General features: G+C 45.3%; 1 protein-coding gene across 1 annotated transcript in view; it reads left to right on the top strand.

Annotated features, from left to right (window-relative positions):
* Positions 1 to 27,341, top strand: part of VPS53 (VPS53 subunit of GARP complex) — a 1,349,775-nt gene that overhangs the window by 954,767 nt on the left and 367,667 nt on the right. The window contains exons 15-16 of the mRNA XM_069615168.1: positions 23,712 to 23,859; positions 24,898 to 24,980. Of these exons, the coding sequence (XP_069471269.1) occupies positions 23,712 to 23,859; positions 24,898 to 24,980 (231 nt within the window). The remainder of the gene's footprint in view (positions 1 to 23,711; positions 23,860 to 24,897; positions 24,981 to 27,341) is intronic.

The raw sequence follows: 27,341 nt of genomic DNA, 5'->3' as shown, positions 1-27,341 counted from the left end.
GTGGCAATGCTTGTTCTAATCGCCCCCATATTGATATCTCATATATGGAGACTTGTGTAAATTATGTCTTTCTATATTACTTGGTTGATATTCAAAACAAGCTTTCTATTGTTGTATGCCTGTCGGTACGCCCCGGGGCTCTCAATTCTTCTGGGCAGACTCACCGGTGTTTTGCTGGCGTTTCCGACCCGTGGCATATGGCTGCGGCAAAGTCCTTGCTTCGGGAAATTGTTTCCCGCTCTGCTGACCCTTTTGCATTTCTCCCGTTGGCTAAATGAAAGTGACCTAATGTCCAAAATATCCCTCACACTAATACACACAACAAATCATAAAGGGAATCATTTGGAGATTTAACTTCCCAACAATAATATTGAAATTCAAACACAAAAGATATAACGAAGAATCCTTGTGGCCTGGGTTGGATCCCCTTCCCCTGGAATAATTCAAATAGGTCCAATTAAAGTTCAGTTTTAATAAAGTTCTTTTCATAAACCAAGTTTAACTTCAAGAGAAATTCAAAGTTTTTTTCAATAAAAATATTCTGTACTGAACAAAGCATTTTACTTTCTTTGCAGTTGAAAGTCAAAACAATTGTTATGTGAAGGTCAAACAATCTTTCCTCCTTAGAAACAGCTTCTTAGGATGGTTATGCCACACAAGAATGGTATTATCACTTCTTTTCTGTCATAGTTTATTAAACACAATAATGGGATTGCCTCTTCTTCTTTGTTTCAGCCATGTACCACATTCATTAGACTTCAAGTTATCTACTTCCTGGTCCACCCGCCTGCCAGGACTACTACTTGCCCCTCTCCTGCTAGAAGAAACAAAACCCCTTCTACAATGTGTATTCTGTGGTAAGGCTTGGTAACACAATTGGCATATAGGGAAGTGGAGGTAGTGGACTACAAATATAGATCACTATGCTGATCATTTGGATTATGAATGGGACCCTGCTGCCAGTAATCCGTTTCTAGGGAGAAGGCACCTTTCCATCTCGAATTGGTTAGTGCAGGAGCAAAGTAGAACCATCGAAAGCTTGCAGTCACCGCACTTCCAGCCCAGCATGCGCAACCTGGCCACACTGCACCTTCCACCAAGCTTCTAACTCGAAAAGCACACAGCCCTACCTAACTCTGCCCAATTACATTCCTGCAAGCAGGAGCAAAGTAGAACCATTGAAAGCTTGCAGTCACTGCACTTTCAGCCCAGCAGGCCCATCCTGGCCACAGTGCACCTTCCATCAAGCTCGATAACACAGACAGCCCTACATAACTCTGCCCAATTACGTTCCAGTAAGCCCACACAGGACAGTTATAGCTGAACTCCAGGCCGGGGCAGCACATCAGCAGAGATTCATCTAAATCTCACATTGTCTCCAGTGATGTCTCCTTGACTCTAACCACACGTCTTGAAAAAGACCCAAGAGGGTTGGAACACGTGTTGGCTGATATCTCAAATTAAAACAACGCCCATGATCTACTTCATCTGACTAGAGCTAATTCTTATTTACATATACACACATTAATAATTTGCGGACTCAGCACCTATTTTGAAAACCCTGAGGGTGTCCTCACTTCTTTTCCCCCTAGCTCCTTCTCTCTGGTGTCCAGGGAAAGTCCATTGCTTTTGTATCCCGACCCTGGGGGTGGATATGTGAGGAAGGATCACCTGGGTGGAGGGAACTTGGGCAGTGGGGAGAGGACGTCCTTAGGCGAGACATGGTATCCCCCATTACCATTTCAGAATGAACTTTCTATCCCTCAATCCTTTGTAGGCTACTGTCAGCCCTTTCACTTTTCTTGCCGCCAAAATGTCACCCAAAAACACCACCTCAACACTAGGACGAGGAAGAGACCAACTAGGAGGACACATCCTCATTTGTGTGGGATAAACACATGTCAGCCTTATATTGTTAATGCAGATACATATCAGCCAAGTACCAAGATGAGGAAGAAAGAACACAGAGTTATGCACACTTCCTTTAATTCAGATATACCCAAACACCACTCTGGTACTGAGGCGAAGATGAGGGCTATCGAGTTGAACCAATGGAACAGCCAGGCATGTCCAGCTAATGGGTTTCACTATGGTCAGGGAATTGAACTTAATAACCCACACCTGTGGTCATTTTACAATTCCAATGAGCATAAAAAGCATTGCCGGACAGCAAGAAGGGGGAACACAGTAGTGGGCTAGAGAAAGAGGAGCAGGAGACACAGGAGCCATGAACCGCGTTGAGCAGGAAAGAGGGACGCCATGGCAGAGGCTGGCCGCGAGAGGGCCAGGAAGTCCTTCAAGCCCTCTTTGCCGGGTGACCGCAGCGGTAGCTGTGGGGTGCCGAAACACTCCAGTTGCCGCAAGACGCAGCAGAGCGAGCGGTGCTACTATTGCCCCCGCAAAGGAAGAGCAGAGTCACAGGAAGCGGGAAAACAGTGCGAGGAGCTGAGGGAAGCCGAAGGGAGCTGCAGAGTGGAGCCATTGTGTAAAAACCAGGAAATACTACTGCACGCTCAAGGATGCTGAAGCACGCATTCTTGAATATCGAATGAACTGAAAATGGTTAAAAGCACTTTTGAATGTCGAAACAAGTGCTTTAGAAAATCAAACTAACTGAAAGTTGTTATTAGCACTTTTGAAGGCTTAAACAGATACTTTTGAATACCAAAGGAATTGAAAGACATTATAAGCACTTTTGAATGCCGCTCACAACAAAAGCAAGTTATGACTACTTGTGAATAGAATGAAAGATCACCACAAGGAACAGGTAGGTAGGGACTGGAGTCGACTAACCTAAACTTCACTGACCCAGGATGGGGGAGCGCAGAAAAGCAAAGACCGAGGTAAGAGAGGGAGAGAGACAAAAAAAGCAAAAGAAACTAAAAAAGGAAGAAACATAAAAAATAATTAAAATGTATACATAAAAAAATGAAAACACCTGCTTACCCAACTCGCAACTTTCCTCATACAACTCTCCTACAGAAAACCAGACAACCACCTCTCTGCACGGCAATCCACACAGACTTCACCACATTGCACCAACAGACTAACAACACATAACCGGGCACAGCAGCACATGGGAGTTCGCACAGACCTATTAACCGCACTTAAGCTCAGCGAGCGGTGCAAACTGAACTTAAGCTGCCAACACAACATCACAAATCTAACTTTCCTATTCCGAACTACACCCTACTAACCCTCCTCCGACCCCCCTTTTTGCACACTCTCCTTTTCAGATCCACCAGAGTGCCTGGGGACCACTTCGGTGGTGACGGTGCGCGGTACAAATACCTTTAACAAAGCAAGGTGGTACAAGTAGCAGATACCACGAACGAATGGTTTGAGACACATGTGTTTGCAAAGCCAAGAGAATACCAAGAAGGGTATGAGAGAAAAAACCAAGTATTGGGCAAAGCAAGCAGAGTTCACGGAACTGCAGGTTAAGGGAAAACCTGTATTGGCAAGAGCCAGAAGGATACAGAAGGTATAACAAAGTGCATGGTGGCCAACCAAGCCACGGTAAAGTGTTGTAAGTCTGACACTGATGAAACAAGCTTCACTGACAAAAGGAAAGCAGCGGACAGTTGTTGATGAAAAGCGGGTAACAAGGGGTATTGGTTGCATGACCTGTAATGCATGGACCGTGTGGTCCAACCGCTACACCTAGACCAAGTACCCCCCTTTATGGAAAAGGCCCATGAATATATCCATAAAGAAGCTTATGTTTTGCAACAACAGCTTATGTGATTTTGAAGGCAAGAAACATGCTCATCTTTGTGAACCAGTGAAAAGTACTGATGACGAGAACTGGGAAGTGTCCCAAGGAATGGTATTATTTTGAAAAGCTTGAAGATTTGAAATCTTGGGCAAGGGAGCCCCGATATCTTGTGAACGGTTTTGAACTTGTGGAAGCTGATTGCAAGCCAAGAGCTGGAAGAAGCTCAGAACTTTATTTCAAACACTATTCCTTTTGATGCTGACATCCCTATGCGTTGTATACAGTTAGTTGTGAGGGCAAGTCTAAGATTTGGACATAAACTGTCATTTAATTTGGACATTCGTACACAGACTATTGTTAGTTTTCTTTAGGTAGGGAAATCCCACCTTAGCATTTGGCAAGTTAGGCCTTACTGCATCCTGCATTTTAAGTTAAATAACACTTTTGAATCCAAATATGAATCTGTCGTCTGTGTCTACTTCATGATGCCTTCACACTATGTGAAAAAGATTCTACAATTGGCATACAGTTTTTCTCCAGCATTCTACACAAAAAGACAGCAGTTTTCACATGGAGTGGTTTGCCATAGGCAATGCAGGTAATACTTCTCTCCCCCTTATTCCTTGTCCTGTTGTATCTGTCTTCCTTTAATATAACTTCTTGGAAGTTGGTAGTCTGGTTAACCACTCCCTCCACGAGGTATCTGGATATGGGATTATCGAATTTCACTTGCCTGGATGTCAGTCTCATCCTAGTTTGGCTTTGGCAATATAGGTTACAATGTCCCCCTTTTAAATATCCCTCTTCTGGGAAGTTGTATGTTCTTTGATTTAATATTGGCACTCTTTTGCTTGGGCAATGCAGGTTATAAATTGCTTTTACTGGATATTCTCCAGTTTGGCTTTGGCAATGTGGGTTACTATAATCTCCAATGTGACATTTCATAATAGGAGAGTTGCACACAATTTGCTTACGTTCAACTGTTCAGTATTCAAAAGTATTTAGCGGACTCCCTCAGAGCTCCCTGGGATTACCTACACTAGGCAAACTCGCCGATCTTTTCTGGTGTCTCCTTCTGACACGCTGACACAGTTTCTTCGTTCGCTGGGACTTTTGCAGAGTTTGGGCGCTCCCGCAAGCATACAACTGCTCTTGCGGGCTGTCCCCAGAGCCTGCACACTCCGTAACGCTCACTGGCAAACTCCACATGCTGGAGCAGGTTGTCGGACGCGGGAGCTTCTCTCTCCCTCTGGGTTACCGGCACCCATACCTCTTCCTGCTGCGTGCGCGCTGCAATTAAGGATTCCAAACGCCTACAGGCTTTCAGCATGGCTTCAGCTGTCACTATATGCAGCCCTGCTTCATTCTGCGGCATCTGCTGCTTCTCCTGCTGTCTCCTCTGCAGTTTCCCCTGTTGTTTACTTTTGGTCTGCACATGACAGACCTTTAAATGTTTAAAGGTCCCTCTCAGGTGTGGGTCATTAGGACAACTAGGCCGCACCTCATGAAGTCCATAACGTTCCTAGGTGTTTTAACTCCCTTTAATCTATATTGCTTAGGGGATTGACATGGCACATGTTTAAGAGAAGATTTTAAAGGGCATATAGATTTTCTTTCAGGTCTGAGCCCCATGAAATATCATTACTACTAAAAGTGGTAATACTGACTTCCTGTTTTTCATATGCATTAATTCTGTATTTACAAAGCAGGTACTTCTTTTTGATATCTTGGGAATGCTCGGGAGGGGTAATCTGACTAAGACAAGATACCATAAAACATTCAGGCACCATGGCAACCTCATCCTCAAAATAAGAGGAATACTCCGCCCCTCCTGACGGAGTCACAACATTCCCTTGATAGCCTTCTCCTCCCATGTGATCCCCGCCTCTTAATACCACCCCCAATGTCAGGATCTGGTAGCAGCTGCCATCCCCTGGCCACGTGGAAGGAAACTTTAGGTTGAGACTCTGTGATTTCTCTGCAGGATTCATCACATGTTGCAATCATAAGGTCGATGTTCCACATATTTGATTTAACTGTCCTCTGAGTTCTGTAATTTGGAAAGAAGTCTTGGCAATCAAATAAATACTATGCTTCCCTATAGTAGAAGACCCAGGGCTTTTAATCCTGGTTATAATACCCAAGCACATGTGGGCGATGACTCCCTCAGCGACTGGCCTTAACTGGCCTTAACTGGGACATATAATGGGAAATGGGGTAGTGGTATGGGTGATCCGTTAGGGCTGCCACAGTGCCCCCAGTTGAGATGACAACGGAAAAGGCAGGTAGCCTTCAATAAAATGCCAATGATGACGACAAATCTCAAGAAAGGGTGGGGTTAGGGGGGCTCTTTGTGATCAGTAGACAAGTGCTGGTCTTTAGGGAGAAGTGCAGGTTTGCAGGAAGCAGTGGCCCAAGCTGTGTACTATAGGAAGACGGCCGGTCACAAAGGTAGGAGACTTAAGTGGAACAGAGACCAAGAAGGAAGGTACTGGATGCCCAGGACAAAGGGAGAAACAATGTCTGGCTGCAGGGAACGATACCAGTGGCGCTGCGACAGGTTGCTCTGCAGCATCTATTCTTGTAAATAGGAAACAAACAAGTCTGTGCCCAGAAGACATATTTGTGGAACAATAGACCACTTCAGTTAGTTCCACGGCTTCTTGGAGCCTTCACTGCTATGTCCTGTTCCTTGTGGTCCCTTCTATCTTTGCCTTAGTGGCCACCGGAAAAGAGATGAAGATGAAATCCTGAACTAGATACATAAAATTTAGAGTATAATCGTAGTAGAGAAAATTACCCATACCCTTAGATCTACACAATTAATGTTTTTGGGTAAATGGCTTCAGTATATTCAGTATGTTAGTAGTGACTATAAATTGGTGCCTAGTCCTAAAGGTTTGACTGTACTTGCACCAAAGGGGTGATGTTATTGTGGGGTGACTTTCCCAGGCATTTTACCCCGGTGAGTGCTGCTTCATGGACCCTCCTGGGCCTAGAAATTCATTTTTCAAAACTTCTTGGGGGCCCCCCACAGGCCTTGGCATTCATGCTGGTTTCCTGACCCTCTCCTTCTCCCTTCCCCACCCTCCATCCCGCCTCCCAGCCCGCCCATCTTCCCTGATAGGCTTTGCTTCTCTTAACTGACCCTCCCAGGGCAGCCCTCTGCCCTTGCAGCCCCTGCGGCTAAGAGCCCCTAGGCAAAGGGCGGCTCCCTCAGAGGCGGCTCCAGCTAGTGTCTGCAGGTGGCAGCAGGGGAAGCCAGTGGCCAGCGGTCAACCAGCAGCGACTAAGTAAGGTAGGAGTGGGCCAGGTCAGGGATAGAGCCCTCACTCTACCTTGAACACATTGCCACATAGCAAACTCTCAGACTTAGATGTATTTTCTCTGTTACTTAAATTGCATTGTGAAAGTCTAAAAATTGCTTTGTGAAACCTAGGCCTTTTCCCCACTATATAGGACTCTCAGAATTAGGTGTATTTTTTTCCTTTATTTAAATTGCAAGGTGTAGTAGTGCCGTTCTGTGGTTTTAGCCTCCTGGCAAAGCATTCATCTAGCAAATTTGTCTACCATTATCTAAGCTCCTATCGTCTTTTCCAATTGTCTACTACTATCTCGTCTCTCCCTGCCCTGTCTGCTTGCGCCCCTCCCTTTGTCCTTCCCTAGCACTCTCCCCGCCACCTCACCCACCCCATCCCACACTCTTCCTCTTCTCTACTCTCCCTAACTACTCTATGGAGCTCTCTGTCTCTCCTATCTTTTCTAACTGCTTCTCTATCGACTATGCTACTCTCCTCACTAAATCTGGTAGGAAGAAGTTTAAAAAGGACATCCTAGTCTCCAACCCAGGCCTCCTTATCGCGGATACCTAAACCAGTGCTTCCTCCAGGCAAACCCTCACTGAAATCCTTTTTTTCGTTCCATCGCCAGACCTATGTACTCTACATATGGTCTCTGTGCTCTCTCCTTTCTCTTCTTCTCCGATTAATGGCGGCACCCGGTGGGAGGCCCTCCTGACCTCCTTCCACTCCTTTAAGGTCATTATTAATGTTTACTTGAATGATACCGTCTTGGTCCAAGACCCTCAAGCTAACCTTCTCCTCTCTCCCCTCCATGGCTTCCTCACCTCCCCCTGCTGTCTCCTCCTTGGCTACCTTGCACTCTCCTCCTTCTTCCTCTGCCCCCCTCAGGCTTCTTCTACACCTCTGCAGGGCGTACCTCTGATCTGTACCCCTCCCCGGAAGTCTTTCAAGGACGGCAACTCTCTCCAAATTGCCACTCTAAACTCTCGCTCAGCTGTTGAACACTCCTGTGACATCTGCCACCTCCTAGAGGAACTTGACCTCGGTCTCACCGAGACATGGCTTACGGCCAGTTCTGTCACAAACTTTGACACTCTCCTCCCTGATGGCTACAAGATCCTCTCCGTGCCCAGATCCAACAATTCTGGAGGGGGTGTAGCCCTGATTTTCCCTGAGTGGATTCCTGCCTCTGTCATTCCTATGCAGGCCTAATCATCTTTTGAATGCCTCGTCTGCAGGCTCTATCTCTCTCTCTCTCTCTCTCTCTCCTGGCCATTCCCTTACTGTGGCTACCATCCATCGGCCACCTGGTCAGATCTTCTCCTGCCTCTCTGAGTGGCCGGTCCTCTCCTCTTCCCTCCTGGTCTTGACCACTCAACTCCTCCTCCTTGGAGACCTTAACATCCATCTGAATGCTTCCTGTCCTTCCTCCGGACTCTTTCGCGACCTCTGCGACTCTCCCTTACTTTCTATTCTCCCCTCTGGCCCGACTCACTCTGCAGGGCACACTCTGGATGTTCCGATCTATTCAGACCTTCCCTATTCAATCCCTCTCACCACTCCTTTCACCTGGAGTGATCACTTTCTTCTTTCCTCCCAGCTCACCCTCTCTACCTCTCAGGCCAAGACAACCCCAGCACTGCCACCTACCTTCTCGGTTATCCGACCCATTAAGGGTGTGTCAGTTGAGGCTTTCGCCGCCACTTTCTCACCCCCTTTCGGGCTGACTCACATCCTGACGCAGCCCTTTCCATGCTCCACTCTGCTATATCTGATACTCTCGATGTTCTTGCCCCTGTCATGAGGATCCGCTTGAAGCCCAAAGCCAAGTGCAACTTTTGGGGTGATTCAGACCTCGTCACCCTTAAACGCAAGTGCAGGATGGCTGAGAGGAAATGGCGTGCTTCCGGTACACCCTCTGACAAACTGGTCTGCCGCCTGCTCCAAAGGCAATACCAACTCTTTGTCCGCACCAAGAAGAGAGCCCACATTCAGGCCTGTGTCTCTGCGGCATCTAATAACTCGGCCAAACTCTTTAAAATCTGCAAGGAGCTGGCCAATCCTGCTGCTGTCTCTACCTCTCCTGTCCCCTCCCAGGCCCTCTGCACGGCCCTGGCTTCTCATTTCATCTCTAAAACTCAGGACTTCCTGTCCTCTCTCTTCCTCTCCTCCTCGCCCCTCTACTCCCTGCTCTTTCTCTGGCACTTATGTGGCCACCTCTCCTCCCCCCTTCTCTACCTTTCCCCTGTTCTCCCTAGACAAAGTTTCTAGACGAGTCTTATCTATGAAAGATCAAGCAAATATTAAGATAGCCCAAATATTTTTGAGAAAAAAAGAAACTAAGGCTCAAAATTCTGCTTCAGTTTTAGAAACAGCTGGGGAGCCTGCGAAGATTCATCTGAAACTAGCACCAATATTTGCAAAGCGAACAGAGAAGAAAATGCATAGTCCTGAACCATTAACCTCTCATCATGTTATACAAGAGGGAGAGAGGCAGGCACTCTCAGTTCGTACTGAGGACACATGGAATGGTCTGGGGAAATGTAGAAAACTGGAGATCCCCACTGGAAGCAGTCTCTGTGAGGGGCTAGAACCATTCCCCATCCAAAATCTTGCAGTGGCCAAGATCACAGAAGAGGCAGACTATTCCATTCCAAAAGTCTGGTTAAGGCAGGCCCCCAACAATATTAACACATCTCTTTGTAGATCGGCTATTCTTTCCTACTTGAACCTGGTCCCAAACCGGTACCTCTTTGCAAGTGATGACATTGAATATGTTACATTTCCACTCAAAAATTACCATCATTTTGTTCAAATCGGCCTGAAAACTAGAAGTGCAAAACAAGCAATTATAAATCATAAGGTTCATTTGGGTAGGGTGGGCCTGATGATCACAGAAAGGTTTGAAGAAAGCAAAGTCCACCGCAGTATTGAAAGCTCAGGGGGGGGAGCAGGAGTGAAGACGGGGGCCCTGGGCGAGGTCTCGCAGAAAAAACATGTAAATCATCCTCAGGGTTTAAACCAAAATGGAGAACTGTTGGCAAAGCTCCCTGAGATTATCTCGCAATTCATTCTAAGATTGGGAGTAGAGACAAACTGCCTTTAGGCAAAGCAATCTGAAGCTGGTCTGTTGGAACACACTGAAAAAGAAAGAACTCAAAGAAGATCTGTGGGGGCAAAATGACATCTTAATATTACAGGAAACTTGGCTCGTCCACCGGCTTGAGATTGAGGGCTTTACAACCCAAAATTTGTATGCATGTCAAAAAGCCAAAGGCAGACCGTCGGGGGGGTGGCTTCTACTTGCCTTCAAAAACTCCACCTTTAAACTGATCACTCCAGTGTGTAATAATCCTTTGGGAATACAAGCATGCAAAGTTGAGTTGAAAAATACTGGAACCCTATTTGAAATGGTGATTACAACATTTTCTAGTGGATCTTGATGAGGTATTAACTAAGGTGAAGTCTGAACAGGAAGGGATTTTTATCCTTTTAGCTGGGGATCTCAACTCTGACTGTTCCACTAAAGGCTGTGGTGAATACCAAGGGAGTAAAATCTCAAGAAGAGGTAAAATGTGGTCAGACTTTCTGGCATCTTGGGACTTAGAGCAGATCCAGGCGAAGCCTAGCGTGGGTGAAAGGGCAGAAACAACCTGGCGCAGAGGGAACCTTGTATCTACCTTGGACTTTGTCTTTGTCTCCTCCGAATTGTCCTGCCTTCAGCCAAGTTTGATCATAAATCATGAAGGTGGGAGTGATCACTCCAGATTGGAACTTTCCTTTTTGGACTTGCTAAACCCTAAAGATATGAGATTGGTGCAAGAAGTAGAGTGCCTCAAGGGAAAGTTGAGAGTTGTAAAATATAAACAAGAAGGGAAAACCCTTAATGAAAAACTTGGGGAAACCTCAAAAATAGATTGGAAAGAAGAACTCCACCCAGAGAAATTCGGGAAATTTATATGGGCAATTCATCCACCTAGTAAAATTGGCATAATCTTGAAACAAGATCATCTCCACGTCTTTAATGAAGAGACCCAGAAAAGAAAAAGGGAATACAGAAGTATTTTGCATAAATTAAAAAAGGAGTTTAGTGACAAGACTACCCTTTTTCAAGAGGTAAAAAAAGCAAAGCAGACATGCAGAAACTGGTCAAGGAACCAGAGATCCCAAAGGCGCCAACAGGACGGTGAACAAATGCTGCTTCTTTTAAGCTCAAATAACTCTAGGAATTTCTGGGCCGTGGTGGGAAAACTGAAATCGGGTGTCAACAGTCCCCTGTGCAACCTAGTCCCAGAGAAAAAATGGGTGGATTATCTCTCAGAGAACTTTGGATCTCGCGGGTCTCCTGAATTTTTCCCCGTAATAGACTCCCCCTGGTCCCTTTCATTTGAGGAAGATGATATTTTCGATCTAATATCTAAGTCCTCTAGTTCTAAAGCGGCAGGACCAAATGGATTAACCTATCAGGTCCTTAGAAATAAACCAAAACTTTGGGCAGAGATCTTAAGTCTTCTATTTCGAGAAATATTAAAGACCCGTTTGTTTCCACCATCATGGAAGAATGCTTTACTTATACCATTCTTCAAGGAGGGTGATCGGCTTAAACCGGAAAACCATCGTCCGATCGCCCTCCTTGATATCGATAGCAAACTTTTCATGCAATTACTCCTAAGAGATCTCACATGCTGGGTAGAGGCACAGCAAATCCTGTCATTCCATCAGACAGGTTTCAGGAAGGGACTGTCCACCGGCCTGAATGGCTTAATCCTACACCTGGTTAGTGAAAGGTCAAAGGGGAAATCTGACCTACCTCTCTATGGGGCCTGGGTAGATCTCTCCAAGACATTTGACCATGTGGACAGATGTTTGCTTTGGAGAAAACTTTATGATTGGGGTATACCACATCATCTACTAGCAATACTAATCGAGCTTCATAGAAATACAACATTAAGAATGCGGTTAGATGAACAAGGCCACCTCTCCGATTTGGTACAGGTTTTGAGAGGGGTTAGGCAAGGTTGTATGGGGGCACCATTGTTTGTTTTTTAACCTTTTCCTCTCAGACCTAGGAAACTTTTTGTTTTCAGCAGCGTTGGCCAGTCCGGTGATAAATGGTAGAAGGATTCACTGGCTGGCCTACGCGGATGACATCGTCCTTTTAGATAGGTCTGCAGTGGGCCTTCAACGTCTCCTGAATAGGTTGGGGGAATATGCCCGTTCAAACGGGCTTACAATCAACCCTGCAAAATCTAAAATACTGATCTTTAAATATCCCAAAAAAAAAGTTAGTTATGGTAACTGGTTTCTGGACGGGATGGTTATTCCCCGCATGGATGAATTGACTTACTTGGGCTATAAAATCTTCACGTATCCTGCAAAAAACAAAGTAAATTCATCAATGATTGAAAAAGTTGCCCAATCAATTCCTCAAATGAAAAAACTTAATGCAAAATACTGTAAATTCTCAATTCTACCACTAATCAGATTTTACACGGCTTTTGTAGTCTCAGTATTACTCTGTGGTTTAGAGGCGAAACCCTTATGTTGGCACATAAAGTGGAATAAAATCGAGGGTTTAATCTGGAAAAATCCTTGGCATTCCCGTTATGTTCATCAATGGAGTGTCTAAGATTTGAGCTTGGTTTGGTTTCATTAGGGTGTAGTGCAGACTGGAAATTAATCTCTTTATTTCAGGAAATCATTACTGGTAAACAAGATTCCCTTTCTTATGAGGTAAATGAGCACCTCAAAAATTCAAGATCACAGATTTTGTGTGACTTGAAGAAAAAAATAAAAACAATTTTGACCAGAATAGAGGTGAACCTGGAAACTCTTGTTTCAAACCCATGTAAAGTGAAAAGATCACTGGAAACCTGGGACTGGATAGTTAAAATTTCCAACGCAAGGTCTAGTAAACCCCCGAACCCATGCTTAATGATGGAAAAAAAAGCTGGGTTTTTTGCCTCGCTATCTACAAAGGGCCATGATAGAGCAATAAGAAACAACTTTTTGAGGCTCTGACTTAATGTGGCACGTACTGGAGAAATATTAACAAGAAGAAACCAAGGGGATCAAACAAAAAAACTCTGTGAACATTGTGTACACCCCCCCTCCCCCGCAAACAAACAATAAGACACTTACTAATGGAGTGCGAAGGCACCTGGGAAACTAGACTGTTACTTCTCAGAAGATTTGTGGCCAAGGAGGAAAGTTTTTCTTCAGAGTGTTTTTGGAAGAGAATGATTGCTGGTCAAGAGGTCATGTTAACAGCAGCCATTATACAAGTACTCAAAATAAGTGCCATTATAATTTAAGGAATTTTCTTTTGACTCTTTGAAATGTTAATGGCTGGGTCATTTCTTCCTTTTCTCACGGTGAAACCCTTGGTTTGCTTGTTGTTGGTTTTTATTATTTAATTTCTTTTTTTTTGGTTATATTTTTTTTTCTTATGTAATTTATCATTCAAGATTGTTGTGATTTTGTAAAGGTTTTTTTTTTTTATAAAGCCAAAACAAACAAATTAAAAAAAAGAGTCTCATCAAAGCAGGTTCACACCTGTTCCTCCAAAACCATCAAGGACCACATTGACACCCTGGCTCCTGCTCTGGCTGACTTCTGCAACAACTGCTTCGCTGCTGGAGTTTTCCCGTTCCGTCTGAAGCACTGCCTTGTGCACCCTCTTCTTAAGAAACCCTCTCCCGACCATTACTGCCCAGCTAACTATCGCCCAATCTCCATTACTCCTTTCCTGGGCAAACTCCTGGAAAAGCTGGCCATCTTCCAGCTCAATTTTCACACTGAATCTGTTGGTTGTCTCCATGACCATCAGTCTGGCTTCAGAGCTGCAAGAAGCACAGAAACTGCGCTCCTGAACACCCGTGAAGACCTGCTCTCCAACCTTGATTCCAACACCCCCTGTGTTTTCATCTTGCTTCATCTCTCTTCTGCCTTTGACATGATCAACCATGCCATTCTGCTCAACCATCTCCGAGATAACTTGGGCATCACCAATCGGGCCCTGGCCTGGCTGACTTCTGTCCTTTCCGATCGACCCTCCAAGGTCCAACTTGGGTCCTTCCTCTCCTCTATCTCTATCTGTGGTGTCCCCCAGGGGTCTAACCTCTTACCTGGCTGTTAAACCAATACCTGGCACTTCTTGCCCACCACATTGCCGCTCTCTGCCCCAACTTTCAGTTCTATGCGGACAACACTCAACTCATTTTCAGGCTTCCTTCTGGCACCTCTTCTCCTTCTCTCATCTCTGACTGTCTGTCTGCTATCCAGGAGTGGTGTGCCACCAATGATCTCTGCCTTAATGCCAGTAACAGCGGGATTCTCCTCATCGGCACACCTGCTCCCTCCTTTCCTGTCACTCTCTTGGCCTTCTTCCTGCTCCCACCTGTGAGGCTAAAAACCTCGGGGTCATCTTCAACTCCACACACTCCTTCTCTCCTCACATCTCCGACGTCTCTAAGAAGTCACACTACCAGCTGCACCTCCGCAGAGATATTCTTCCTTTCCTCTCCTTCCCCCAGAAGCTCACTGTCTCCAGAGCTCTGGTTCTCTCTAGGCTGGACTACTGCAACAGCCCCTTTCTAAATATTCCTGCCTCTTCTCTCCGCCCTCTGCAACTCATCCAAAACAGGACTCAGAGACTTGTCCTTGGCCACAAGCCCAGGGATCGTATCTCTCCAGGACTGAAATCTCTGCACTTGCATCCAGTGGCGGCGAGGATTAAATTCAAAACCCTCTGCATTGTCCACAAGGACTTCTGGGGCCTCGGGCCTCAATACCTTCAACTCTCTCTTCCTAAATATCTTCCTTCTTGAGCTCTTCGCTCATCTGCCTCCAACTGCCTCAGGGTCAGTCGCTTCTCCAAGCAACAAGTTGGTGGTAGATCACTTTCTTCGGCTGTGGTCACCCTCTGGAGCCGCCTCCCTGTCTCTCTGAAACTTGAGGAGAACCATCTCTGGTTCCTGAAGCACCTTGACTTTCCTCTTTGCTTCTGCTTTCTCTCCTCTTCTCCCTGGCTGTAAATGGAACTGCACTGGTTACCTGGCTACTCTCTGATGTTGGGCCCAGTTCCCCTTCCCGCCAGTTGCACTCCTGCACTGCCCCCCTGGCAACCCTTGCACTGGGGGACTGTTTCTGTATCCCTACAGCCCCCTACCTGCACTTGACACCTGATGTCTGCACTTAACCTTGCACTTGCCACCAGCTGGATGCACTTTTATTTATTGTCTTTATGTTCTGTTTATCCACTTTTCCCCTTCACCCCTCCCCTGCACTTGCGCAATCTCAATGTCACCTGGCCTAGTATGATCGTTGTCTCTGTCTTCCCTCTGTTCCCCCTCCCTTGCCTCGCTGCGCCTTGAAACACTTGTGTATAGGCGCGTTATAAATGACATATCATATCATACCCTGAACTGTTTTAATTTGTTACTTACTTTTATTTTTTCTGTTGAGAACAGAGACTGCGGGTATGATGACCTTTTTAAACTCTGATGACTTGACAATCAACAGCGGGAGAAGTTGGTGGAGCGAAGGAGGAGAGGTTGAATCCTTTGTTATTACTAGACCGAGGGCCTCATTACAAGTTGGGCGGTGTGGTAAAAATGTGGCAGTAACACTGTTACCGCCGCAATACTGCACCGCCTAACTATGAGTCTGGTGGAAAGTTGTAGTATTCATCTCCAGCTATAATCCTGAGGTAAATCCGCAGACTTCCCACCCATTTTTCGGTGGAAAGACAGCAGCAAAATTACTGCTGCAGTAATTCTGGCAAAAAATGCCCCATTGAGTCCCATGGACGCAGAAAATGTGGACTTACACCGCTGCTTAAATCCGGCAGTTATACAGTGACCAAGTGGCGGTAATGGTAATTGCGTTGGGTGGTATTCCGGCGGATTACACCCATCTCTTAATAAGGCCAGAGCATTAAGCTCTTTATATACATAATTTTCTCATTGTGCATGTCTTCATTTTATGTTTATTGCTCATGTGTTCTTTTTAAACTTAATAAAAGAGATGTTTTAAAAGTAATCTTGACAGCAAATTCAAGGCCCCCAGAAGTAAAAAGCCTGTCTGCATCATTTTACCCGACCGCACAGTCTTGTGTTGTGTAGATGGCTCTGAATAGAGCAAAGGGGCCTGCGCCCTATTCAAGCACCCTCTTGGACAATCAATCAAAATATATTGAATCTCTAAATCAATGCTGATGTAGTCCTTTTAGTACGCGACACAGAATTCTGGAAGGATATGTCCTAATCCTAGGAATCATTTTAGCTCGATTAACTGCTTGTGTGCAGGGTGCAATAAAAACCTTAAATGACTATTCTTTGTTCCAACGGATAGCTCAAGATTACCTTGGGAGCAGGCCGATGCTGTGTGCTATGGGTTTTGATACTGCAGGCCTCCCAAGGATAATACATCAAATCCCACGAGTGGGTATTAATAGTGACACCAATTATTAGAGTGTAAAGAAAATGTAGGAATCCGGCATGAAGTGCTATTTAAATCACCAACATATTCTTATCATTAGTAGTACCTTGATCACATGCTTACTGCAACTGCACCTATGGTGCTGTTGATGAATGTGCACAGAAAGGGCTGACTGCTGGTGTCCTATGTTATGATATGATAGTTTGATATGATAGTTTATTTATATAGCGCCTATACACAATGTGTTTCAAAGCGCTTCAAGGAGGGGGGGGGGCAAAGGAAAATACAGTTACATTCCGCAAAAGTCCTTGAAACAATACAGAATGTGAAAATAACTATCATAATAGGCCTGTCGACATTTCTGATAGTGCAAGTGCATAGAAACAGGTAAGGCAAGAGGTAGTGGAAAAGAAGGAGAACAAAGCAAGCAGTAACATTCCATGTCTGACGACAATTTACGCAGTGCAGGTGGTAACAAGAGGCGGGGTGGGAGGGGGGCAAGGTGAAGGAGGGGGAAGGCAGAACAAGGCACGCTACTGAGCAAAAATGTCGGTGATAAATTTGAAAAGGAGGGGAGGGGGAGAGGGAGAGAACAAGGGGGGGAGGAGGGGGACAGACAAGCTGCTATCAAGAGTCAAGGAACAGATGATAGGAGTAAGTGCTAAGAGGGGGAAGACTGAGAGGAGGGAAAATATAGAAGGGGGGAGTAAGAAGGAAGTGGAAGAGGATGGAAGAGATGAGGGGGAAGGGAAGGGGGCAGGAAGGGGGTGAAATGCAGAGCAAAAGTGGGGGGGGAGTAAGCAGGGTGAGGGCACAGAGACACTCAAGGAGGGGCGGGGGGCGCACAGACACTACGACGGGGCGGGGAGCACACAGACACTCACGGCGGGGCAGGGGGGCACACAGACACTCACGGAGGGGGTGGGGGGGGCACACAGACACTCAAGGCGGGGCGGGGGGCGCACAGACACTCAAGGCGGGGCGGGGGGCGCACAGACACTACGGCAGGGCAGGGGGGCACACAGAACTCGGGGCGGGGGGCATACAGACACTCAAGGCGGGGCGGGAGGGCGCACAGACACTCAAGGCGGGGCGGGGGGGCGCACAGACACTACGGTGGGGCGGGGGGGCGCACAGACACTACGGAGGGACAGGGGGCGCACAGACACTACGGCAGGGCAGGGGGGCACACAGAACTCAAGGCGGGGCAGGGGGGGCGCACAGACACTACGGCAGGGCAAGGGGGCACACAGAACTCAAGGCGGGGCGGGGGGCACACAGACACTCACAGAGGGGCAGGGGGAAAAATACCTTTATCTAAAGCTCTGTAAAATGTGTTATGCTAACAATGTCTTCCAAGTTATTTGTGCACCTGCTGCTGGTTACTTCCTAAATTCAGTACAAGGCTGATACGTAGCCACCACATTTTCATCAGTCATATCCACCAAACCATCCCAAATAAAAAGTCTTTCAAGGGTCCACTGAAACAAGGTCGGGTCAAAGGCTTCCATGTTTTTCTTGGGACAGAGAAGTTTTGAAACGCTGTTACTAGCAAAGGTACAGAGCAAAATAAGCAAACCAGATTCTATCTTTCCAGTTACCAGGGGCCACCAAATGCTCATCAATTGAAGTCATATTTTTCTTTTAGCTCTAGAGAGCATTAAACCTTGACCGCTGTGGGTCCTCCTGATGGTCTGATCTTGCTTGCCAAAATGTTAATGGAGACCTATTTTGGTTCTGAAAGTCCAACCTTCAGTTTGGAGTTAATTTTCAGAGTAGTGTCCATCATCAAGGATTCCTCATTTTATGAATGGAGCGCGGATGAAGGGGTGCTCAGGCTTTGGCATCTTTGATCTTGACTGGACAGGCTCAACATTCTAAATGTGCTTGAGATCAAGACAATCTTGGCACTGAAGACGTTTCTTCTCTCTCTCTGAGAAGAGTTCGAACCTACACCAACACTGCCACTTTGATTTACTAAGTAAGGAAAAAGTTAAGGATATGTTGTAATGGATTCCTTCCTCTCACAGATTCCTCACCTGTGATCTCCTGTCCTGAGAGCAGCTGATCTTCTGAAACCTTTCTGCCACCAGGTTGCACAGTGTGGCTCTGCATTGGCTCCTCTCAAAACCTCTATGGGACCTTAGTTAGTTTGTCTGCACACTCTGTTTGTTTCGGGAACACACTACTGCGGTCAAATTGAATTTTCCACATCATACCCAGCATTCTTGAATGAGGTCTTCAGGGTTCATACAGGATGTGCAGGTGAAGCTGTTGGATATGCTCTTTGATGAACATAATCTCTTCGGGGCCAAAGCCGATGGCTCCTTGCAGAGATTATAATCCTCCAAGGTGACTTCCAAATGTTTGCGTCTGACTGTCCATTGAGAAAGTAAAAGGTGTTTCACCCATCGTCCCCAGGATCTGTCATCCAGATGGCCAGGGCACAGCCATCGCTTTAGCATCCAGTTCCTGGGGGTGGACCAATGCGGGAGGATCACCTGGGTGAGGGGTCTTCGGGGAGTGGGAATGGGACACAGTATCCCCTTCCCTGTAACACCTTTACCCCATCCTACCAGGTAGGATATTTAGGAACTCTACCCGCCCCCCTGCCTCCTTTTACAACACAAACACTATCTCATGGACAGCCCGCTATGAGAAAAAACAGACTAACACCAGAGCAGTATACCTCATATGTCCAAATACAGTGGTCAGGCAATTACTGACCATTAGACACACCAGACTTCCATTAAACTTCCCCACATGGACAAAAGGCGGAGCACGGGAGCACACTTTGAGCAAGGCAAAGCACACAAGGACACAGTAGTTTCGAGACGGCAGCTGAACGAGAGGGGAAAGACAGCAACACAGAAGGGGATCGCAAGGAGGGAAGTTCCCTTTACCTTTTCTACATGGAACCGTTACTTTCCAAAAACCTCGAGAATAGAAAGCTTAAGACCAGGAATCCAGGCTCAAGAATCCTGCATTGTCTGTTGGAGATACCCGGGGCACTCCCATGTCAATAATCGAGGTGGGGGAAGCGCCAGCTGCCAGTGTGCCGTCCTTGGCTCCAAGAACAAAGCAGCGTCATTGAATCAACACAGCCGGTGAGTTAGAGACCCATACAAGATCGGTCTGCGTTGAAACCAAGACTGCAAGCAGCAACATTGTATGGCGAGCGCTGGAACGAACATTGTTAAAACGTGTGTGATAAGAAACGCAAGTAAAGTTGAACTGCTAGTGAGTGATTGAACTTTAAAAGCATGATATTATACCTTGGACAGAGTGGTCCGGCACTGCATGGGTGCTCAATCAAAGATCTTTGTAAGGTATCCAGCTGAGAAGTGGCAAAAGTGAACTGAGAAAAAGGTTATACCAAGAAGAGAACAAGTAATTGTGAACCGAAGTGGTCCTACGACGGGTCAAGCTAAATCCCGCACACAGTCTAAAGTCTTCAATTTTGTTGAAGTAGAGAAATTTGGTCCGAGCCTGGTAGAGACAGACCAATTGAGAGTTTTGTGTTAAAGTGGGTCTGAGCCCGGCGGAGTGCGACCCGGGGTGAACAGTAAAACACCCGAGAAGATGTATATGTGAAATCCTAGGAAGAAAGGAACTTTAATGTTTGTCGTGTTGCATCGGGACCTCTGAAATAAGATACTTTGAATGGTAAAGAGACTTTTCCACAGAAGGCCCTGATGTGGAAGTTTTGAACTGCATCCTCGTGCTGTAGAAGCTAGAGATTGTGCTAAGCTCGAGCGGGCCGCCTTGTCCCGTGCCGAAAACATGGGGAAGGGAAGCCAACTGTGAATATCCTGACATATCATTTCTTGAACACTTTTCTTTTTAATAACATTGTTTCCAACACTTTTTGTATTTAGAGGTATGGTTTTGGCAATAGGTTTGTTAGTATGGGCCCTTTTATTTTGACAGAATCGACTAGGATTGCACTGTTATAATTCCATGGTCGTAGCTTGCTCCCATCTTTATATTTAGAATTAGATTGGTGTTTTGCAAACCCAATTGAAGTTCAATAAACACCCTTGAACTGTGACCACTTGTGTCTGTTTTACTGTTCGATACCATGCCTTCCTTACAGTCCAACCACCCTCCATCCCATCAGGCAGAGGTTGTGGATTTCAACACTCCACACCTTTTGCCCAGGTTGTGAGAGGTCCTCCAGGTAAGCAGCAAACTTGCCATTTCCCCAGCGCTAGGCACAGAGCAAGTCAGAGGAGGGGATTTCCACCTCCTCAGTCTCCAAGGCAGCACCAAGTACAAAACCCCAGAGAGAGGGACTGCTTCGGCAAGTCTCCAATGGGAGGGGGAATTTCCAGGTTAAGCCTGGAATGGTCCTGAAACCATATCTGGTAAATGGGCATTACAGGTTGTTAGCAGGGTTATTGTCTTCCTTTTCTTCAACGTCCTTCAGACCATTCTCCTCTCAACATTGCCTTGCCTCTGGGTGCCCTCCTTCTGGAGGAAGTCTTTCAGCTTCTGAGAAAGAACATGATCAAACTGGTGCCACGCTCCGAAACGAGTCAAAGCGTGGTAATCCACTTAATTTTTGGTTCCAAAAGAAGGATGATGAATATGTCCCAGCTTGGATTCAAGACTTCTGAATCTGTACCTGCTCAAGGACACATTCAAGATGGTCACTCTAGCTCAGTTCATGCAAGCCCTAGATGTGCCAAACTGATTTTCACTGGTTTTTCAGGATGTCTCCTTCAGTGTGCCAATCCATGGAAGGCACAGGAGGTACCAGAGATGTGTTGTGGACCAACATCGCAACCAGTTCAAAGCCCTGCAATTCAATCTTTCTCTGGCACCCAGGGTTTTCACCAAGCTCTTGGCAGTGGTGGCGGCTCACCTCAAAAGGGAAGACATTCATATCTTTCCCTATCTGGATGATTGGCCTGTCAAAGCTTGCTCCCCAGACCAGGCATCGGCACACTGGTTTTACATGTGCAGCCTATTTCACATCTTGGGCCATTCCTTGAGGAGAATTTTTCAGTGGGAAACTCCTCAGGTAGACCTCTTCACTTCAAGTGTGAACAGTAAGTGCAGGTTGTTCTGCTCTAGGGAATTTCCTTGTTAGGGATCTCTGCGGGGCGCTTTGACGGTCGACTGGACATTCAACCTCCATAATGTGTACTCGCCGATCTCTGTCATACCGCTGGTTCAATCGATTGCCTTTCTCCCGCAGATTCCTCATCCGATAGATATCTTCATCCAGTTCTTGCTGCTTGGAAAATCTTCGACGGGGGGCGTAGTGCACCTTGACTCAGCCATCAATCGTTGATTCTTTACTTGATGCTCGATCGTCGGCTACGGTTAAATTATTTGGAATATGCAATACTGCTGCCAATCAGGTATAAATAGTTTATTGTTCTAAAACTTACATTTTTAACCATGATGTGCTCAAACCTATATTAGCTAATGAACGTCTATATATATATATATATATATATATGTTTTGTTTTAGCAATCCCAATTAGAAGGCCCTATGAATTCTTTATACAGTGAATTTCTGTGCTATGAAAGCAATGCAAATTGGAGTTTTTGTTGACTTCAGTGCACACCTTTGCTATGACACTGCTGTGTAATCCCTGGCATCTGAGATAATAAGTTTAGTTTAAGGGAATCATTTCCCCATAGGAGGAGGAGGGGAAGCACGAGGGAAGAAGTGAACTTAATATTATGTTGATTGTTTTATGTAACACTGCACCACCAATCAATGAGCTATGGAAGGAAGGAAGGAAGGAAGGAAGGAAGGAAGGAAGGAAGGAAGGAAGGAAGGAAGGAAGGAAGGAAGGAAGGAAGGAAGGAAGGAAGGAAGGAAGGAAGGAAGGAAGGAAGGAAGGAAGGAAGGAAGGAAGGAAGGAAGGAAGGAAGGAAGGAAGGAAGGAAGGAAGGAAGGAAGGAAGGAAGGAAGGAAGGAAGGAAGGAAGGAAGGAAGGAAGGAAGGAAGGAAGGAAGGAGCAACATAATGTCATGCTAATTGAGCAAAAAGGGGAGGGGAAAGAGGTGTTTCACTGTAATTGTAGACTGTTAGCATGCAGCACTCCTCAAAAAGGTACCATCTGCAGTAACAAGAGTGAGCATTGATGGTAGAAAAATGGTTTGGCGTTGGCCCTGAAGCCAACAAGTGGGCTGTTCTGTAGTGGGAAGATAGCTAGGTGATCCAGAGAGCATCCTCTGGTGAGGTTGTGCTTCACTTCATAGGTTCTCCACTGAGTGGGATTCCCCTAGCTTTATCTTTTGTCAGTTCTCATACCTTTCAGCATATCTTTGGCCTTCTGCGGCTGTATGAAATCTGGTTTGGATATGTCCTAAATATATATATCACTCCTTTCCAACTTCCCTTCCTTTGATGCAATTGAATACTTATGCTAAGAAGGCATACATTCTTATTACCTGTTGGAATAGTTCTGTTTATTGCACAGCCTACTCTTCAATAGAACATTCCACTGCCCTGAAGCATGTGTCTGCGTGTTGCCATTTAAATGTGTATTGGTAGCAACGTGGAGGACAAGACTGTGCACTTGATGTTTGTGCAATATATGGAAGAAAGAAATGGGAAGATTCTTAGTGTCATGGCCCTGTTATTTAGGGTGGCCCTGTTATATAGAGATTTCCTTTGCAGATTTACCAGTACGGATTTCCAAGTTAAGTGGGACTTTGTAATATCCTATTATTAGAGTCATGCCACCTGTAAATCAGGCTGTTCTCCTCTTGCGTTTTATTTAATGTGTTTATGCTCTGTATGACTGAGACTACAGTAAGTGCACTAGGAAGAGCACTGAGATGAATCCCCACCTACGATAGCCCAGAAGATTAGAGTCTGTTCAGACCTAGGCCATCAATTATGTCTCACTGGTATAGGTGAAGTGTAAGAAATTGCTGATGGTGTTTTAGATTGGTCCAGTTGTTGGCTTAGTTGTTGAAAAAGCTAGTTTTTGGTGGTGATGTTCCATATGGTTTCCCAAAAATATGTGCTTTGGATAAGACCCCAACCGTGTTTCAGATTTGAACGAATGTTCTAACTCAGTAGCCCATTCTCCAAACTAAGTGTTTCGACAACTTCACAAGAGTCTTATACAGTAACCAAGACCAGAGCTGTTCAGCACGCTGGGCAAGGTACCACACATTAATTTACTCTACAGAATGCTATTTGCAGCAATGTATATGAGAGACAAATCATCTAAAATGTAAGATCCCCAACTCTACCATATAATTCTTGTCTCTAACAGAACAAGTAGCAGCAGCGGGGGACTGACCATCACTAGCCTCCTGAAGGAGAAAGAGGGGAATGAGGCTGCCAAGTTCACTTCAGAGGAGCTGTGCTTAATCTGCAGTATCTTGAGCACTGCCGAATACTGCTTGGCAACAACTCAGCAGGTGAGACTCTCAAGAGAGGATAATGCCCTTACTGCTGCACTTAATGTTTTACCCCTCTCCTCACAGCCCCGACTGCAAAGCACCTGACTGTACAGTCTGTATCATGGTTGTTCTGACGTCAACTGTGAATTCCCACCTCATGTAACCCCCTGAGTACTCAACCTCAACTATAAGCACCTTCTCAGCTTTGACTATACTCAAGTGTATGACATTCCAGTAACCCCATCGGCACATCTGAGTGTATAACCTATGACATGGGTAGCCCTCAGGAGCACACTCTTGAGTCTGTGATCACCATTGAGTGAGCTTCTCTGCAGTGCCCCTTGAATGTGATTGTTATCATGGCAGTCACTGAGCACTACTTCAGGATGTATGATCCTTAATAAGATATGGCCTCACAACACAGCTAATTGAGATATTTGAAGCTGTGGGGATCAACCCATCACCCCACCAGTACCTGCAGTGATTTACTTCCACCTGGAAGCATGATGGCCACCCTGAATACGTGATCACAGAATAGATAACTGTTCCCGAGTCGTCAGCTCTTGTTTTCTGAGACATTCCCAATAGAATCAAATGCTTTTTTCGGTTGTCTAGTGGCCATTCCTTATCAAGAAGAGACTGTTCCAGCAATTGTCTCAAAATTCCTGCATCTTGATTGACCATTCCTGTAGAAAGGTCAACACTGGGGTCTGTTTATTTTTTATTTGCACCTAGGGCAAGGAAGAAACTATTTTGCAGAGCGGAGGAAAGCAAGCGTGGACACGGCTACTGCTGCATAAATCTGTAGGATGGTGTTTGTTTCAATTGCTTTTGGTCATAAAGAGTTCATCAGAAGTTCTACTTTTAAGATATGTATGTTAAAGGCCTAGTTTTATGGTTGGTTACCTTTTGGCTACCGGAACTGTCACTTGGTGACTTGCTAACATTAACACAATCAAGGAATTCAGGATGTTACTTTATAGCCCATTTGGTTAGTTTCCTGTTATTACTGTGATTGATTAATCAGTTCTTCTTTCTTGCTCTTTGATCCCTCAGCTTGAAGAGAAACTGAAAGAGAAAGTGGACGTGACGCTGGTAGAGAGAATTAATCTGACTGGCGAAATGGACACCTTCAGCACGTAAGCTTGGCCGCTCAACTCCTATAATCATCACGGGATGCAGAAGATTAACTCCCCACCTTTCAGCATCATCTTTGAGCATGCAGCAGTACTGCCTCACAAACTCTTACTTTCATCTTTTGGCATCATCCGTGGGTGTCTGTTGTGTAGCATCTTAAGACAGAATGAGGAAGATGAATTGGTTGGTTTTCCTTACCTGCTTTACAATTCTCATTGTCTATTAGGAGTGTCTGCTCATATTCTAACACCATATGGAACAGTACCACTGCACTGTCTTGAGAGATAGAAAAAAGTGTGGCCTATGTGAGCCTCACGATCCTGACTGGGCACTTAACTAGCCACCAATCATGCACCCTCACAGAGAGTGCAGCACTGCAGCCTTATTATACTAATTCCTAATACAATTCACTTATTCGACCTCTAACGACTTCAAGGGATAATAGGTTGCCTGAGTGTGGCTGCCAGATGCTTAAAGTAGTGGCAAGTAAGGGAGATGGCTCCTATGTTCCTCTGCTCTTTATTACGGTGCTACATGGCATGGTCCTCCCCAAAACTGGGCATTCACGATCTTTTCAATTTAGGTTTCTAAATGTTTTCTTCGGTCTGCAGATATCTGTAGAAAGCACTGTCCTGTGGTCCAATGGGACTGCCTGTTAAAGGTAAGGGGCAGAAGGAGGCTTTTATCTTAGGGTTTAAGTGGTTTTATCAAAAAAGTACAGGAATATATTTTTCTAGTGTTTGTGCGGTCAATAACAAATCCCATGTGAAACAAATAGCATCTTCATTTCATCTCCTAAATTGGACTCCTGACCATCGCCAGTTGAAATGGATGGACGAATGCTCTTGTGGTTTGCTCTGAATCTGAGTTTTGGAAAGCTCTAACTACGTGTTGACTTGTGTCCTTGGATTATCCACTGTAAACATGATGCAGGAACATTTCTTTCCAGCCAGGATGTGCCATGATGTTTGATATGTTTCCAGTGTGCACATATTGAAACAGTATGGCACTTGTGATCTAGAGGGGTATATTAGATCTACAGTTACATTGGCAAAACCTTCTTCCTCCTAGCATAATATTCAAACATTCGGAACAATAGGAAGACTTATGCCACTGGAAACTATCTACGTTTATGGTGAACATTTAGGAGGGGGCTCCAAAACTCCTGCTCAGTGTAAATGGTATAACCAATATACCAAAACCTAGATTTTATTCCATGAATTGATAAATACTTGATATAATCCAGAAGACAAAAGCTATGTAAAAGGCTACGTTGTAACATTGGAACTTACATATATATAGGCTTTAATACCCGACAGTCTACTTGATATCGCGAAAGAACCCTTGTTCCTTTTTTTTTTTTGTGTACACATTGAGTATATTGTAACAAAACAGCTTTTTTATTTTAATGTTTTAAACATTTTAAAATTGAGTAACTTTCCTTAATTTCCCATCAAAGAAAAAGAACCAAATAAAACACAAAAATACATCAAAATACATGGGATGTGTTTTAACTTTTCAAATAATTGTTCGGAATTCATGGTTGTCTTCAAAACACTAAGTCAGACTCATGCCAAAAGATAGGTCATGTTGTCAAAATGGCCACTTACCAACACAGACCCCCCTCTATCTGAAACTTAACAAAAATCCCAAAACCCACAGTTACCTTCAATTACCAATAGGTTGCTTTGATTTGTTTATTACATTATTATAAATAATTGCACCAGTACCTGAAGGTGAATGCTAGCTCTCCATACACCCTTGGACGCTCCTATGGATATCTGCTTGGGGCAGCAGAGTTTTGGGGTGTGCAGAGGGAGCTAAAGGGGCTGTCTGACTCGGTTTTCGCAATGAACAAGCCTTGCGCTGCTGCAGTTGAGGAGGAAAGATGGCAGAGCATGACCTCACACACAGGCGCACACACATCTTACCTTTCCTTAACACTTGCCTCTGTGATGATGCTTAAGCAGAAACACATACTGGGGTTCTGTTAGTACTCTTGCTCAGAGAAGAATTGCCTATCATTTCAGTGCTGGAATGACCGTGTAGGTGGTAACATAGTACTGATATAGCGGATGTAGGACTGCTGCAGTTCTGAAAAGGGCTACTGTGCTTTTACGGCTCATTTGTTTACCACCTACTTATTACCAGATGACGAGAGGGCCTTTATTCTGATCCCCCAGAAAGATCTTATCGAAGAAACATCAGGACTAGAAGTAATGCAATTTCTTCACTGACTTTGACCTGTGGCAGTGGGCAGTGCCTACACTGATTGGCTACACCCTCTGCAGCTCATGGAAACATTCCCTCCAGTTTGGTCCATCTATCATATTGGACCTCTTAAGGCTGAGACTGTAGTGTGG

This window comes from Ambystoma mexicanum, chromosome 9, assembly GCF_040938575.1.
Source record: "Ambystoma mexicanum isolate Mex_15411 chromosome 9, UKY_AmexF1_1, whole genome shotgun sequence".
In the NCBI taxonomy this organism is placed as follows: Eukaryota; Metazoa; Chordata; class Amphibia; order Caudata; family Ambystomatidae; genus Ambystoma; species Ambystoma mexicanum.
This window is presented reverse-complemented; position numbering and strand designations above follow the sequence as displayed.